At 36.2% G+C, this 13,201-nt stretch overlaps 1 protein-coding gene across 4 annotated transcripts in view; it reads right to left on the bottom strand.

The window, feature by feature from the left end:
* Positions 1–13,201, bottom strand: part of TTC13 (tetratricopeptide repeat domain 13) — a 39,484-nt gene that overhangs the window by 11,579 nt on the left and 14,704 nt on the right. For 3 of the 4 annotated variants that reach the window (XM_025163698.2, XM_025163695.2, XM_025163696.2), the window contains exons 9-16: positions 12,114–12,196; positions 11,446–11,587; positions 10,291–10,465; positions 8,497–8,653; positions 5,704–5,834; positions 5,208–5,340; positions 3,935–4,027; positions 1,028–1,111 (exon numbers count right to left, since the gene is read on the bottom strand). In XM_025163698.2, the coding sequence (XP_025019466.1) occupies positions 1,028–1,111; positions 3,935–4,027; positions 5,208–5,340; positions 5,704–5,834; positions 8,497–8,653; positions 10,291–10,465; positions 11,446–11,587; positions 12,114–12,196 (998 nt within the window). The remainder of the gene's footprint in view (positions 1–1,027; positions 1,112–3,934; positions 4,028–5,207; positions 5,341–5,703; positions 5,835–8,496; positions 8,654–10,290; positions 10,466–11,445; positions 11,588–12,113; positions 12,197–13,201) is intronic. The other variant, XM_025163697.2, reaches the window with a different exon arrangement.

Below are 13,201 nucleotides of genomic sequence, written 5' to 3'. Positions count from 1 at the left end.
ATTCCACCCTCTGTCTCATTTGGAAACTATTTTTTTTTAATCCCATTTTTCATTAAAGAAGATTAGAACCATCTGGGTGAACTCCCCTTCTCCCCCCATAACTGAGTGATGTCTCTTAGGCTCAAACAGTATGACTTGTCTGTGGCTATTCTGTCAGCATCATAGCTAAATAGGGATTTGAACCCTCATTTCCTATCCTCAGCCATCACTCTACCTGATCTGCAACATCATTTCAAGTTATCGTTCCTTTATTTTCCTCAATCTTGTTCTCAGGATCTTTAATACAATGGCATAACTCCTATACTATTTTTTAGAAATCATCTTCATTTTAAAGTTTCTACTCTTTCTATTTTCTGCATGTAATCAGTTACTTGTCAATACTACTCCATCATTTTTATTCATTTATCATTGTTATTTCTAAGTTTTTATTTCAACTTTACATCATTCCACCTTCTTAGGACTGTTACACTTTCTTGTGTCTTTTTATTGGAAGATACTGGTTTATTCTCTTATTTTTCCAGTTCAACTACTGTCATTCTTCTTTTTGAATTATCTTTTTCAATCATCTTCTTTTCTCTTCCTCTGCTGCTCACCTCGTTTTTTTTACTAGATCTCCCCCTTTAGCCATCAGCTTTTCTCATTAGAACCAATTTGTTGATCCTTGCATTTCTTTATTTTTTCCCCTATCTTCCCATACACTTTTAGCTGATATTTTCCTCTTGGCCAACCTAAGAACTTAAAAATATTTTCCCCATTTTCTGCCTTTGTTCTTTTTTCTTTTTTCCTCTTTCTAAACCCATTGTCTAAAATTCACTGAGTCCTGATATTTGTATATATATTTTTGCAACTAAGTTTCTGATCTCTAACCATTTGCTTTTTTTCATCATGGTGATCTCGTTTTATTCAGATTATAAACCTGCAGCCAGAGTATAGATATATATACACAGACAGGGCACCTAGTCTTGAAATGCTTTATAAATAACAAGAATTACTATATTATTAAAATAAAAGATAAAAAATTGTGTACCTATGATAAATAAGGATCCTGTCTTTTATAAAATGAAGTATCTTGTCAAAATACTCCATGTATCTCATGTTAAAAACCTGGCCCCTGTAGATGCAAACATTTTTAAAAATTGATATTAAAGAGACAGTTAGCATTCATACATGATTAATTAATGGACATGCACAGTTTTTATATATGACACTCGATTGTGAACTGCTCCCAAGACATTTTTTTTCAATACCTACTTGCCATGAAACCTGGAGTATATGAATAGAGTATTCTGAGCACATTACAAAATTTACTTTTAGGTTATTCTTAGTTATTACCACATATGAATCAAGTGTGTACAGTAATACGGCAAGAGGAGAAAATTATGAACAATCATATTATAAATTATCAAATTCATAATATGAATGTAAATTTATTCTTCAAGTATGTTAAATTTGTAATATAAATGCAAGTTATGACATAATTAAATTAATAGTATTTAATTTATAAGAGAAGTCTCTTTTGAGATGACTTTGACTTCTAGGTAACGTATTTTTAATAACATAGTGTTTGAGTTCTAAATAGTGTGAACAACATTAAGCTACTTAATCTCTGAACAGTTTTCAAGTTACAGTTAGACAGACTGTCTAAACCAATCCAGTTCACCTAATAAAATCCCTTTGGTTGGCAGGTATGATGGAATGTGAGGGTGGCCTTGGAAGACGGGGGAAAGAGATGCTACCTAAGGAACAATCAGATAAAAGAGAAAGGAGTCTACAACAGAGTAACAGGCAAAAAAAGAAACTTAGGATAGGCCTGCCTAATTACTCAGCCGGTAAATAAGGAGGGCAGGAGATTTGTGCTTTCAGACTTGCAGGATTCTGTTAATGTAGCCTTACAAAAAAGTAGAATTAGTTTATGTAGTCTTGTTTCCTATCTGGTTTACCTGGGAGGGCTGACAGCAGGTCCCAATAGAAGAGAATTAGTGATCAACAGGTCACTAACTGGAGTTCAACCAAGATGCTTTACAGATGACTGAAAGATTAATTGGCCAAAAAAAAAAAAAAACCCAACCCAAGCCTCACAAGGCGTTTATTTATTTATTTATTTACTTGCGTGCTTACTTACTGAATGGTTAGGCTATCCCATTCCAGGTGACTCTGGACAGCTTTCCAAAGTAAAACAAAATATCGTACAAAACAATCACAGCAATAAAAACATTTAGGGAGCAAAATCCTTCCATCTATATTCTTTCTAACTTATAGGCCAAGCCATGAGTCATCTACACCAAGTCAGGTTTTTAAAGAATGCTTAAAGCTGGGCAAGGTGGGAGCCATGAGGATCTCTGGGAGGATATTATTCAAAAGGGCAGATGCCATGATTGAGAAAGAGAAGGCCCACCTCCAGGTCCCACTAGAGATATTGCTTAATCAAGGGAATTCAAAACAAGCCTGTCAGAACACACAGGATGGACAGATACTGCGGGAGAAAGATGGTCCTTCAGACAGCTAGGTCCTATGCCACACAAGGTTTTATAGATAATAACTAGCACCTTGAACTGCATCTGGAAACAAATGGGCAACCTGCACAGCTCACATAGTAGGGGTGTTACATGAGCACAGTGAGGCTTGCCCATCACTGCTCATGCAGTCACATTCTGGACCAGCTGTAGCTTCTGAGTGATTATCAATGGCAGCCCCACGTGGATGCCCATTCCAATAGTCCAACTGCAAAGTAACCAAGGCATGAGTGACCATGAAAAGGGTCTCTCGATCTAGGAACAAGTGCAACTAGCACAGAAGCTACACCTGTGCAAAGGCCTTTTGGGCTACAGCTTCTACCTGCTCCTTGAGCAGAAACTGAGAGTCCAGGAAGACCCCCAGATTGCATACCAGTCCCAAGGGGGATTTCAGTCCTTTGAGGTTGTCCAAATCAGGAAACAGGCTCCACAAGAACTATACTTTATTGAATTAGGCTATAGTAACAGATTCTTGCAGGTCTGATTGCATTTTCCCTTCCCTCCATCTTATACACAAGGGAGTCAGGAAGAAATAAGTTTATGTGTCTTCCTAATACTTTTTATTTTCCCAGGGTTCAAAGCATGCTTCTGCACATTTTGTTTTAACTTTCTGAATAGTTTCAGCAAGGTCATCTCAAGGTAAATCTCCCTACAGAGGCAGTGCCACTCCACTCAGGACCAAAGATGAAAGGTGCCCAGCATCAGGAGGGCTGAACAGCATCATAAAACCAGATTAAAATTATAGACTATCAAGATAGAAACATTTTACGTTACTCTATCAAACAAAATTCGTTTGGACCATCCGTAAGCAATACTGCCACACAGTCATGGGAAGCCAGATAGTTTTTGTACTAGGTGGATTGCACTTACAGAGCCCATATGATGTCTGTCATCCTTCAAACAACTCCCCAAAATAGATAAAGTTAGGGAAAACACATATTTCTCATTCTAGGAGAAATAAAAAGTTTGCCAGCCTATGCATATAAACCTCAGCTCAAACACCTGTAATTGACAATAGTATTACCATGTACTTTCCTGCACTTCTGCACTCCAACATGGAATCCTGTTTTGTTCTGGAGGAGAAGTGGGGACATACAACAATGACAAACTATTCTTAGATGGTGAGGACTGTGTTGAAGCATTATTTTGTAAAGGCACTATTAATATTTTAGGAGCTACTCCAGGTTTCTGTATAGGAAAAACAACAACCTCAGTTGGGAGCAGAAGACACTTTTGAAAGATATGAGGATTATTTATTTGACTCCAGATTAACATTGTTATGTATCTCTTGATCCTCTGGAGAAAGAAAGGGGCTATATTTTGTTTTACAATATATTAAAATATAAAATACAGTGAAAGAAAAATGTGTAAGGGAAATTTAAAAATCCCAATGTTTATATTATGAATTAACTTCATCATACCTGATTAGATTGATGTGATTATTAAAACCTCTACTAAGGCTTTGAGCTGGTATTTGGTCTAACCATAGTACTGGTTGGTCTGGATCAGCTATCCTGCAAAGAGACACTGTATTAATCCCATTAAAAATTAGTTATATCAATTCAGATCTAATATGACATTTTTATTGCTTCTTTCCAACTACAGTATTGAACTAACTTCTCGAATGGTCTGGATGAGATTAAATTGGAGATGAAAAGTACTAAGAGTTTTGGGGGCTCTTATAGTTCATTACAGAGTTAAACAATAGCCGATTATGACTGTTTTTGGACAATACAACAACCTAACTATAAATCATGAATGAAACCCAAATGTCTCAGCCAGCTCCTCTCCATTGTCCCTCAATGTTTTGTTTAGGGTTTTTAATGAGGTTTTACCTTGACTTTCTCCCACCAGTAACAAAAGTGGAAAAAACTAAACCAAGCTGTGGGTGCAAGTAAACTGGCAACTAAATAAGTCCTGAAAATGCCAACATAGTCAGGAAAGAAAAGCACCGGCTGAGGGAGAAATCAGTTGGTCCAACTGGGTGCATTGATAACCATAACCTTGTTGTACTGCTCAGACAGTATTATCCTATAAGAATAGCCTTGCTGGAGCCAACCAGAGTCTATTTTAGTACAAATCCAGTTTTCCATAGTGACAACCAGTTACCTCTGGGAAGCCCACAATTATGAATATATTAATTCTCTATCTCTGCTCCCCAGAGATTGATTCTCAAAAACCCACTGCTTCTATTCCTAGAATAAGAAATAAATCTCTACAATGATTATTTTCTAAACTAAAAAGCTCTAAACTATGCAATCTTCCCCCAAGAATCTTAAAAGTCTCATTGTCCTTTAATTTGTCTCTTCTTTTCTGAATCTTTTCCAATTCTTTTTGAGGTGCACCAACCAGAACTAATGAAATAGAAACCACACAGAGATCAGATAAAGTAATTTTCTCAGGCTACTGTGTCTTTGCTTTTATGAAACCTAGGACTGCTTAGCTAGAATTTTTGATGGTGATAATTAGCAAAATCCATGAGTATCAATTTAATATATTTTAGGACTGTAGAAACTATTTGGAGCTTTGCAAAACATCTCTACATCTCTCAAAAGTTTGGTGAGGCCCATTTCTGGCCTTCTAAGAATATGTGTGCATACACAGAAGATGCTTCCACCGTGATTGCCACTTTGTTTCACCACAGCACCTTTCCAAATAGTTTGCACAGTCCTAATAGATGTTCTCCTTTATTACCGTCTCCATTTCACAGCAATGTCGAACATATCTCTCCATTGCATCAGCTTGGTTTTTCCATTCATCCGCACCTTTGAGTTTACCCAAGTTCGCTGTACAGCTTGCATTACTTCTAGCACCGCTAGCCCCATTGCTGAAGAACAAACAAAGTAGGCATAAGTTCAGCCCACTCACATTTATTCTCTTCATATATTGAATTGCACCATTTCTTGAATCTCAGGCCTGCTGTATTCAGTGAGGTTTACCTCCAGCTCAGATTGTAGTTTAAGAGAAACAATGAAATAAATGATAGCTGGTGTTGGATATCACTGGACATAGCTACCTCAGTAGATTTGATACATTAGAAATAACAGCTTGTAAATACTTGAGCATTTTTGCTTAATCTCTGAATGAACTGCACTACAAAGAAGGTATGTTTTATAGTTCTGTACTTTAAAATAGACAATTGTAATCATAGCAAGAGAAATGATATTCAGATTATATTTTCCTAGCTTACCTCTATGCATTCTCTTGTTTGGAAGAAATCCAACAGTCTCATATTGCATTAATGAACCCAAATGATTAGCTACACATATCATCTCTTGCACTGAGGACTTATAGTTTTCAAATTTCTGAAGCTGCACATCTCTAAAATTATGAAAATTATCAAAAATTATAATAAAGTTTATATTAATATTAAGAGGGTTTTTATGAAGTCATAAACAGATAGTAAATATTAAGTATTAAGCACATTAGAAATAAGGTATGATCATTGATTGTCAGCAAAGTAGGTTTTAAGGTAATTTTCTTGTTTATGAATATAGGTGGTCCTTACTTATCACTCATTCAGCAACTGTTTGAACTACAAAGGCGCTGAACGAGTGGTAGTTACGACCTATCTTCATACTTATGATGGTCGCAGCATCCCCGTAGTCATGTGATCGCGATCTGGGCACTCAGCAACTAGCTCGCAATTATGACATTGCAGCGTCCCACACCATTTGCAACCTTCACTGCCGGCTTCCAAGTAAAGTCAACGTAAAGTCAATGGGGAGGCCAGCAGGGGATAGCAAATGGCAACCACATCACATCGCACTTAATGACATCACATGATTCACTTAAGGACAGCAACTGGAAGTGTTGGAACTGCCATCACTAAGTGGTGTGGTCATGTGGCATCTTGCTTTACAACCATGTTGCTTTCTGAAGAAAATTCCAGTCCCAATTACCATCATTAAGTGAGGACTACTTGTACATTAATAATTAATTGTCTACCTAGACAATTCAATACTGTTTTCTGGGGCAGTTTATTTACTGATAGGATCTTGCTTAATCCTGCATATTAAAGAAGTTTCAACAGCTACACATTCTCCTTCTAGCAAGCATGCAAAACTCTCAATTTCCAAGTGCCATGTGGTTGGCCAATGGATAAGAAGCTACTTAAAAAACGGTCTCACAATTTCTGATTGAAATAACATCAGCTAGTTTTCCAAGACAGTTTCATCAGCGCGATATAGATAGGTAGACAGAGATGTAGATGCAGATGTAGATATATATACACACACATACAGTCATGTGAAAAAGTAAGTACACCTCACTGAAATTTTTGATTTTTTTTTCAACATATCCCAACATACAGATATTTGATCTTCATTTCAACAATACTAATAAATGGGGATAAAACAAATATCATGCACCATTTACATTTTGTCCTAATTTAAATAAACATAAATGCAAATTTTGCATGTGGAAAAAGTACGTACACCCCTATATTTATCAGTACCTCAAATACCTAAAATTAGATTCAAGTGCACCAGCTCAGGTGCAAATGATCAGAAATCATTAGAGATGATCTGGGAGGAACCTGTCTTATTTAAACTTTAGACATTTTAGCTTGATTTGCTCTTTGTTGTTGAAGTGTGTAGTATCACCATGCCTAGATCGAAATACTCTCTGAGGCTTTCAGAAAGAAGGCTGTAGATGTCTATGAATCTGTGAAGGGATTTAAAAAGATTGCCAAACAACTGGGCATCAGTCATTCCACTGTCCAGAAAATCATCTACAAGTGGAGATTTCAGACAACTACCAATTTGCCCAGGCCAGGCCATCCCAGCAAGTTCAGCCCGAGAGCAGAAGGAAAGATGCTGAAAGAAGTCTCTAAGAACCCCAGAATTTCATCATGTGACCTACAGATCGCTCTTGCTATTATTGATGTCAAAGTACATGAGTCTACCATTAGAAAGAAGCTGTGCAAATTAGATCTACATAGGAGGTGTGCCAAGAGGAAACCTTTGCTGCCAAGAAAGAACATCAGGGCAAGACTAAAGTTTGCTCATGAACAGTTAGGCAAAGACCAGGACTTCTGGAACAATGCACTGCAGACAGACAAAGATAGAATTATTTAGCCACAGTACCAAAAGACATGTTTGGCAAAAAACAAAGATAGCATTTCACTGGAAGAACCTGATACCAACTGTAAAACATGGTGGTGGAAATGTTATAGTTTGGAACTGCTTTGCTGCATCAGGGCCTGGCCAGCTCTCCATCACAGAATCCACTATGAATTCTTCACTGTAGCAGAGGATAATGTGAGACCATCTGTCAGAAGATTGAAGCTCAGCTGAAAGTTGACCTTGCAACATGACAAGGACCCTAAACATTCCAGTAAATTCACCAAGGAATGGCTAGGGGAAAAAAAGAAATGAAGGGTTCTGGAATGGCCAAATCTAACCCAACTTAAATCCAAGATGCTGTGGGGTGATTTGAAATGGGCTGTCCATGCAAGAAACCCCTCAAACATTGCACAGCTGAAGAAATTCTGCATGGAAGAATGGGAAAAAATTCCTCCCAGTCAATGTCTAAGCTGTAGATAGTTATAAGAAATGCCTACTTGAGGTTGTTTCTGCCAAAGGGGGCAATACCAGGCATTAATGCCAAGAGTGTACTTACTTTTTCCACAGAAGGAAATGCCATATTTGTTCATTATTTGTTGAATAAATGATTGCAAAATCAATTTTTCATAGTTTCATGTTTTGAATGTCTAAGGTTATTGACATAAAGGCCCATATTTTATTTTGGAAACAAAATATCACAGCTGCTATTGCTTTTGTAAAATTGTATTAAATTGAGCAAGACTGAAAAAAAAATTTTTTTTTAATTCTTCGCCCTACATTTTATGTGAAACAGAAAACCATGGATTTCTACAAGTTAAAAAAAAAACATGCATGAAGACATATGCCAGTTGCTCTAGATTAAACGTTTAAACATTTTCAGCATAGCATGCTAAGAAAATAGTACTTTAGTCACTCACTTTATATTTGGCTGTAGACCTGGCTGTTCTTCATAGTCTTCTATCAGGAAAGGAAGATTCTTGGCCCAGTGATCTTTAAATTTTTCAGGAAGATCTGTATCTATATTGTATTCTGTAACTGGGGTATCAAGATGTGCATGAAGATAGCGAGAATATTCTGTGAAGGAAATGAGATAAATTTTCTTTTTTCCCCCCTGCTAAATACCCCAAAACACCTCCAGATGAAATTCAGCTGATGTATTCTCCCCCCCAAAATGCAAAGCAATATTGTTCATACTCATCCTATTAATGTTTTTGTGCCATATTTGGAAATTTTTTCTCCAAACAATAGGACTGTTCTTTTTCAAAGTGGCAGACAGTTTTGTGCAGTTGGTAAGTGTCTACCTTCTTATGCACGTCATCTGGGGAGATCAGATGCTGTTGCTGGCTCTTCCCTTAAGAGGGACTTCAAAATGCACTTCTATAGCCAGGCTTTTTAAATGATGTCTTAGTTTCTTTTAATCTCTGTTAATAATTTCAATTGTCTTAAACTGTTTTATCTGCTTTGGGGGTTTTGTCAATCACTCCCTGCTGCTGGATTTATGCCAGTCTCTTGTTCTGAAGAAAAAAGATGGACAGCACTTACAGATATATGCTAGATATTTGGAAAGCCAATTGGATCTGTTCTACCCAAGGAGTGTTTCTCAGTAGTCAAGCCCCGTTTTTTCAGGCCAGCAAGATATTTAAATCATCTAACTTCCCAAACTCTGAAAACACTAAGATTAGCACATTTTAATGCCTTCCCAAAAGCTGTTCTCAAGGCAAATATAAGAAAGTTCTTTACAAGCTAAGACTGGCTTTTGTAAAGAAAACAAAAGCCTCCTGTAAGGACACAAGGGTCCATTTTATAACTCTTGATTTGGTGAAGTACCAGACAATTATTACCTATTTTATATTCAGCTATTGTATATAAAATAGATAATACTTCTGTCAGACCAGAAGTTTTCTTTTTCCATGAATGTGGCAAAGTTTTGTAATAGTCAACATTCCTTGATTGCCTCGAAGCTCCAGTTACAATTTTATGCATTTTATTTTACTTAAAATATAAATTGTTTAATTACTTGATAACTTACAGATTTCTGGTCAGTGACTGAAATAAAGAAGTAAACCAGCATAGAAATGAAATCACCTTCCTGGCCATTTTTCTAGTACTTCCTCCATTTGTGGGACCCTTTTACTTAGAAATTTGTACTGCTGCAACTATTACACCTTTTAACTTCAAAGACATATCTCAAAATCTTTCCCTCAACAAAATATCTCCTATTGCTAAACAGTGTCAAATTTATGTGTATACAGAAAATTGCACAAATCCAGCCTTTGTTAAAAAAATATGTTGCTTCTGTTGCTTCTACAAGAAGCAGCATATATTTACAGAAAATGCACACAGATTATCATTACAAGGGATACATTTGAAATGAAACACGCAGAGAATTCTGTTTGGCTATACTCTTTGTCCACTGTAGTCAAGAATAAAATTTGTCAAGGCAAAGTTATCCTTAAAAATAAGTAACACAACTAAGAAATATATTCAAGTCTAAACAGCTGTGTATAAGGGGATTTATAATAATCATATACAAACCTTGAGTTATATTTCTTATTTGTTCTGCAACAGCCAAGATATTGATGAAGACAGTACACAGTGTGATGCAATGAGAAATGAACAAATTTCTTTTGAAAAATTGTCCACAAAATGCAATGCTTCAGTATACAGAGATTTGTATAAAAACATTAATTATATTGTTATCAGCAACTTACCCCTGAGGTATTTCACTTTCAGATATTCTGTAGTGGCTGTTTGACCAGGCAAAGGATCATTTAGCATAACTTTAGTCTGAGCTTTGATTCCTTCATAAAATTGGCCCATGGCAACATGACTGAGACCTTTCATATACTGACATACTTCATTATATGGCTCTATTTGCAGACACCTCTAGAAAAGGGACAATAAATCCAAGATACGTGTAACAGATCAAATCAAACAACTACACTTTACTCTCAGATTTTTTTAAAAAGCTCTTTTTTTCCCAGACAGCTATTTCAACCAGGCCGTTTTCCTGTTTATCTTCACTGATTAAGTTTTCTATACATAACTGTAGATGGCTTGGCTCCAGGGTACCTTAAGGACCATCTCCTCCAGGTAGAATTTGTGTGGTCTATGCATGAAGGGAGGGAATGATGAGGGTCCCACCCCCACACAAAGTGAAAGGGAATATGGATACTCTGTTAAGGCCCCCGCACTCTGGAGCACTTGCCCCAGGAGGTGCATCTGACACACTCTTCATTAGCCTTCTGCAAAGAGGTCAAGTTGAGGCTGTTTGAGTGGGGATTTGGGAGTTGGGTTACACTCCCCAACTCCAGGCTGAGCCACAAATGGTGTAGAAATGCTGAATCAGTGCCTGGAGGCTGTCAGGGTCTGGATGAAATAAAACTAGCTTAGACTAAATCCTACCCAGACAGATTTAAATAAACATCTGGGCAATTTGGCGACACTGGCTCCAGTAGTTACTTGATGGGGTTGTGTTCCCCTTGAAAGAGGTGGTTTGTGACTCTGGGGTTCTCTTGGAATCACAGCTCCTGCTTAAATAGCAGGCTGAAGCCATGGCTAGAAAATCCCTTGCATAGTTCCAGCTGGTACACTACTTACAGCTCCAACTGGAGTAAGATGCCCTGGTGACAGTAACTCACACCTTAATCACTGCTTGGCTAGACTCCTGTGATGCATTCTATATGGAGATGCCTTTGCTGGAGCTAGTGCAGAATACAGCATCCAGATTGTTTACGAGTAAACCCGATATTGCAGGATAACACCAATGTTGTTTCTTATAATCCTTTGCAATTTTTCTAGAGAGAGAGGTTACAAACATACAGGACAGAACTTTTATAACATACTCCAATTTTGCCAGTGATTACCTTAAAGTTCTTCAAGGCTTCATCCAAGTTTCCATGATGATAAAACATATTTCCCTTAAGTTGTATCGTCTGAACATGATTTTGATTAAGCATCAATGCCTTCTGAAAATTTTCCATTGCAGCTTCAAAGTTACCAAGTTCTCTAATGTTTTTTATCAAATGATAAGATTAAAAAGCAACAGTAAATTAGTACTTTCATTTAGTAAAGTTTTAAAATGAGATTTATTAACATAGGACTTAAAATAATCAATATCATATTAGATAATTCATTCAGGCTGCACATCTATGTAGTTACCTAAGAGTAATTCCCACTTAATTCAATAGTGTTTACTTTGAATGGAATATCATACTATACTGTCAATTAAATATAAGTATATTGAAAACAAATAATCCAACAAGAAAATTATTTAAAAATATAAACTATATGGATATTATTTTGTAATCTTAATGAATCTCCACTTTCCCTTTAAATTATTAAAGGTAAGTACAGCCTCATGACATAAGATTTGATAGAAAAACTACTGTAATATTTGAGACATCTAGCAAGCCAGTACAATGCACCTCTGCTCAAAAACGTTCCTTTCTTGCTTTATTATATTATATTTTCTTTGCACTATGCACATGTAATGGAGACACATTAAAGTTAAGAGAATTTTGAAGCTGCTTACCGATAAGCCTGGCCCAGACTTTTATAGGCATCTATGAAATCTGATTTCTGCTTCAGAGCTTCTTTAAATATTTCAATAGCTTCCTGTGAAAAGCATAACACTGAACTATTTCTATTTATTAAACTTACTTCTATTCACCTTTCAGAATGAGTACATACCTATTTGATGAAAAGCCTGAACATTGGCTTGCCCACAGGAATTATTAGGAAGGTTATAATTCCTGCTATATACTACATTTGAATTAGTTTTAATATAAAGCAAGAAATTTCAAAATGTGTGCAAACCATATCAAGCAAGCACTATAATACATATTGCAAGACTAGTATCTATCATGTAGTCTAGCAACCACACGGTAAGCTTAACAAACAATTAAAATTAGAAAGGAGAGCATAGTCTAAGTGATAATAAGATCTCCCTACAGATTTCTAAATTTATCTGTCAGAAATACTTTAATGATGTACCTCAAACACAAAAATAGGGATGAGAACTTAGTCTTTTTTTAAAAAATGGTACAATAAATCTCAGGCACAAATTAAAATAATTACTAAAATTTCAGATGCCTTCCAGTTTCATTCCCAACCATGCTGCAACTAATATAGTTAAATATAAAGCAGGGCAGCCTGGACTAATGAAGGCCTTTTTAAGTTCACTGAATACAATGAAAGAATGTAAAGTAGCATGCCTTTAATTAGCCTGTTCAATTACAGAAATTTCAGTGGTTTGTAAAGAGGAAAGATACTGATGACATTTCAATAAATCAGTCAATAGAGGATCAAAATAGAAATAAAAGTCTAGACTGAGTTAAGTCGCAAATGAAAAAAACAAGCAATATTAAAATATTCCTATAAATGCTAACAAACATTCCTTTAACCTCAGATGAACTTACTTACTTACTTATTTATTAATTAAATTTGTATGCCACCCATCTCCCCAATGGGTGACTCTGGGCGGGTCACAATTAAAACCATTTGCAAAGATGGATATAGATAGTAATTTGGTATTAAACACTAGACAAGAGACATAGCTCAAAATCAGAATATATGCTTGCAAACATGAGGTTCCAGGTTCAACCCTACGATTTCTAAGAC

This window comes from Python bivittatus, unplaced genomic scaffold (genome assembly GCF_059951505.1).
Source record: "Python bivittatus isolate LINGU-HERP-01145 unplaced genomic scaffold, Pbiv_v1 ctg000020_np1212, whole genome shotgun sequence".
In the NCBI taxonomy this organism is placed as follows: domain Eukaryota; kingdom Metazoa; phylum Chordata; class Lepidosauria; order Squamata; family Pythonidae; genus Python; species Python bivittatus.
Note: the sequence above shows the minus strand (reverse complement) of the source record. Positions and strands in the feature narration are given on the sequence as shown.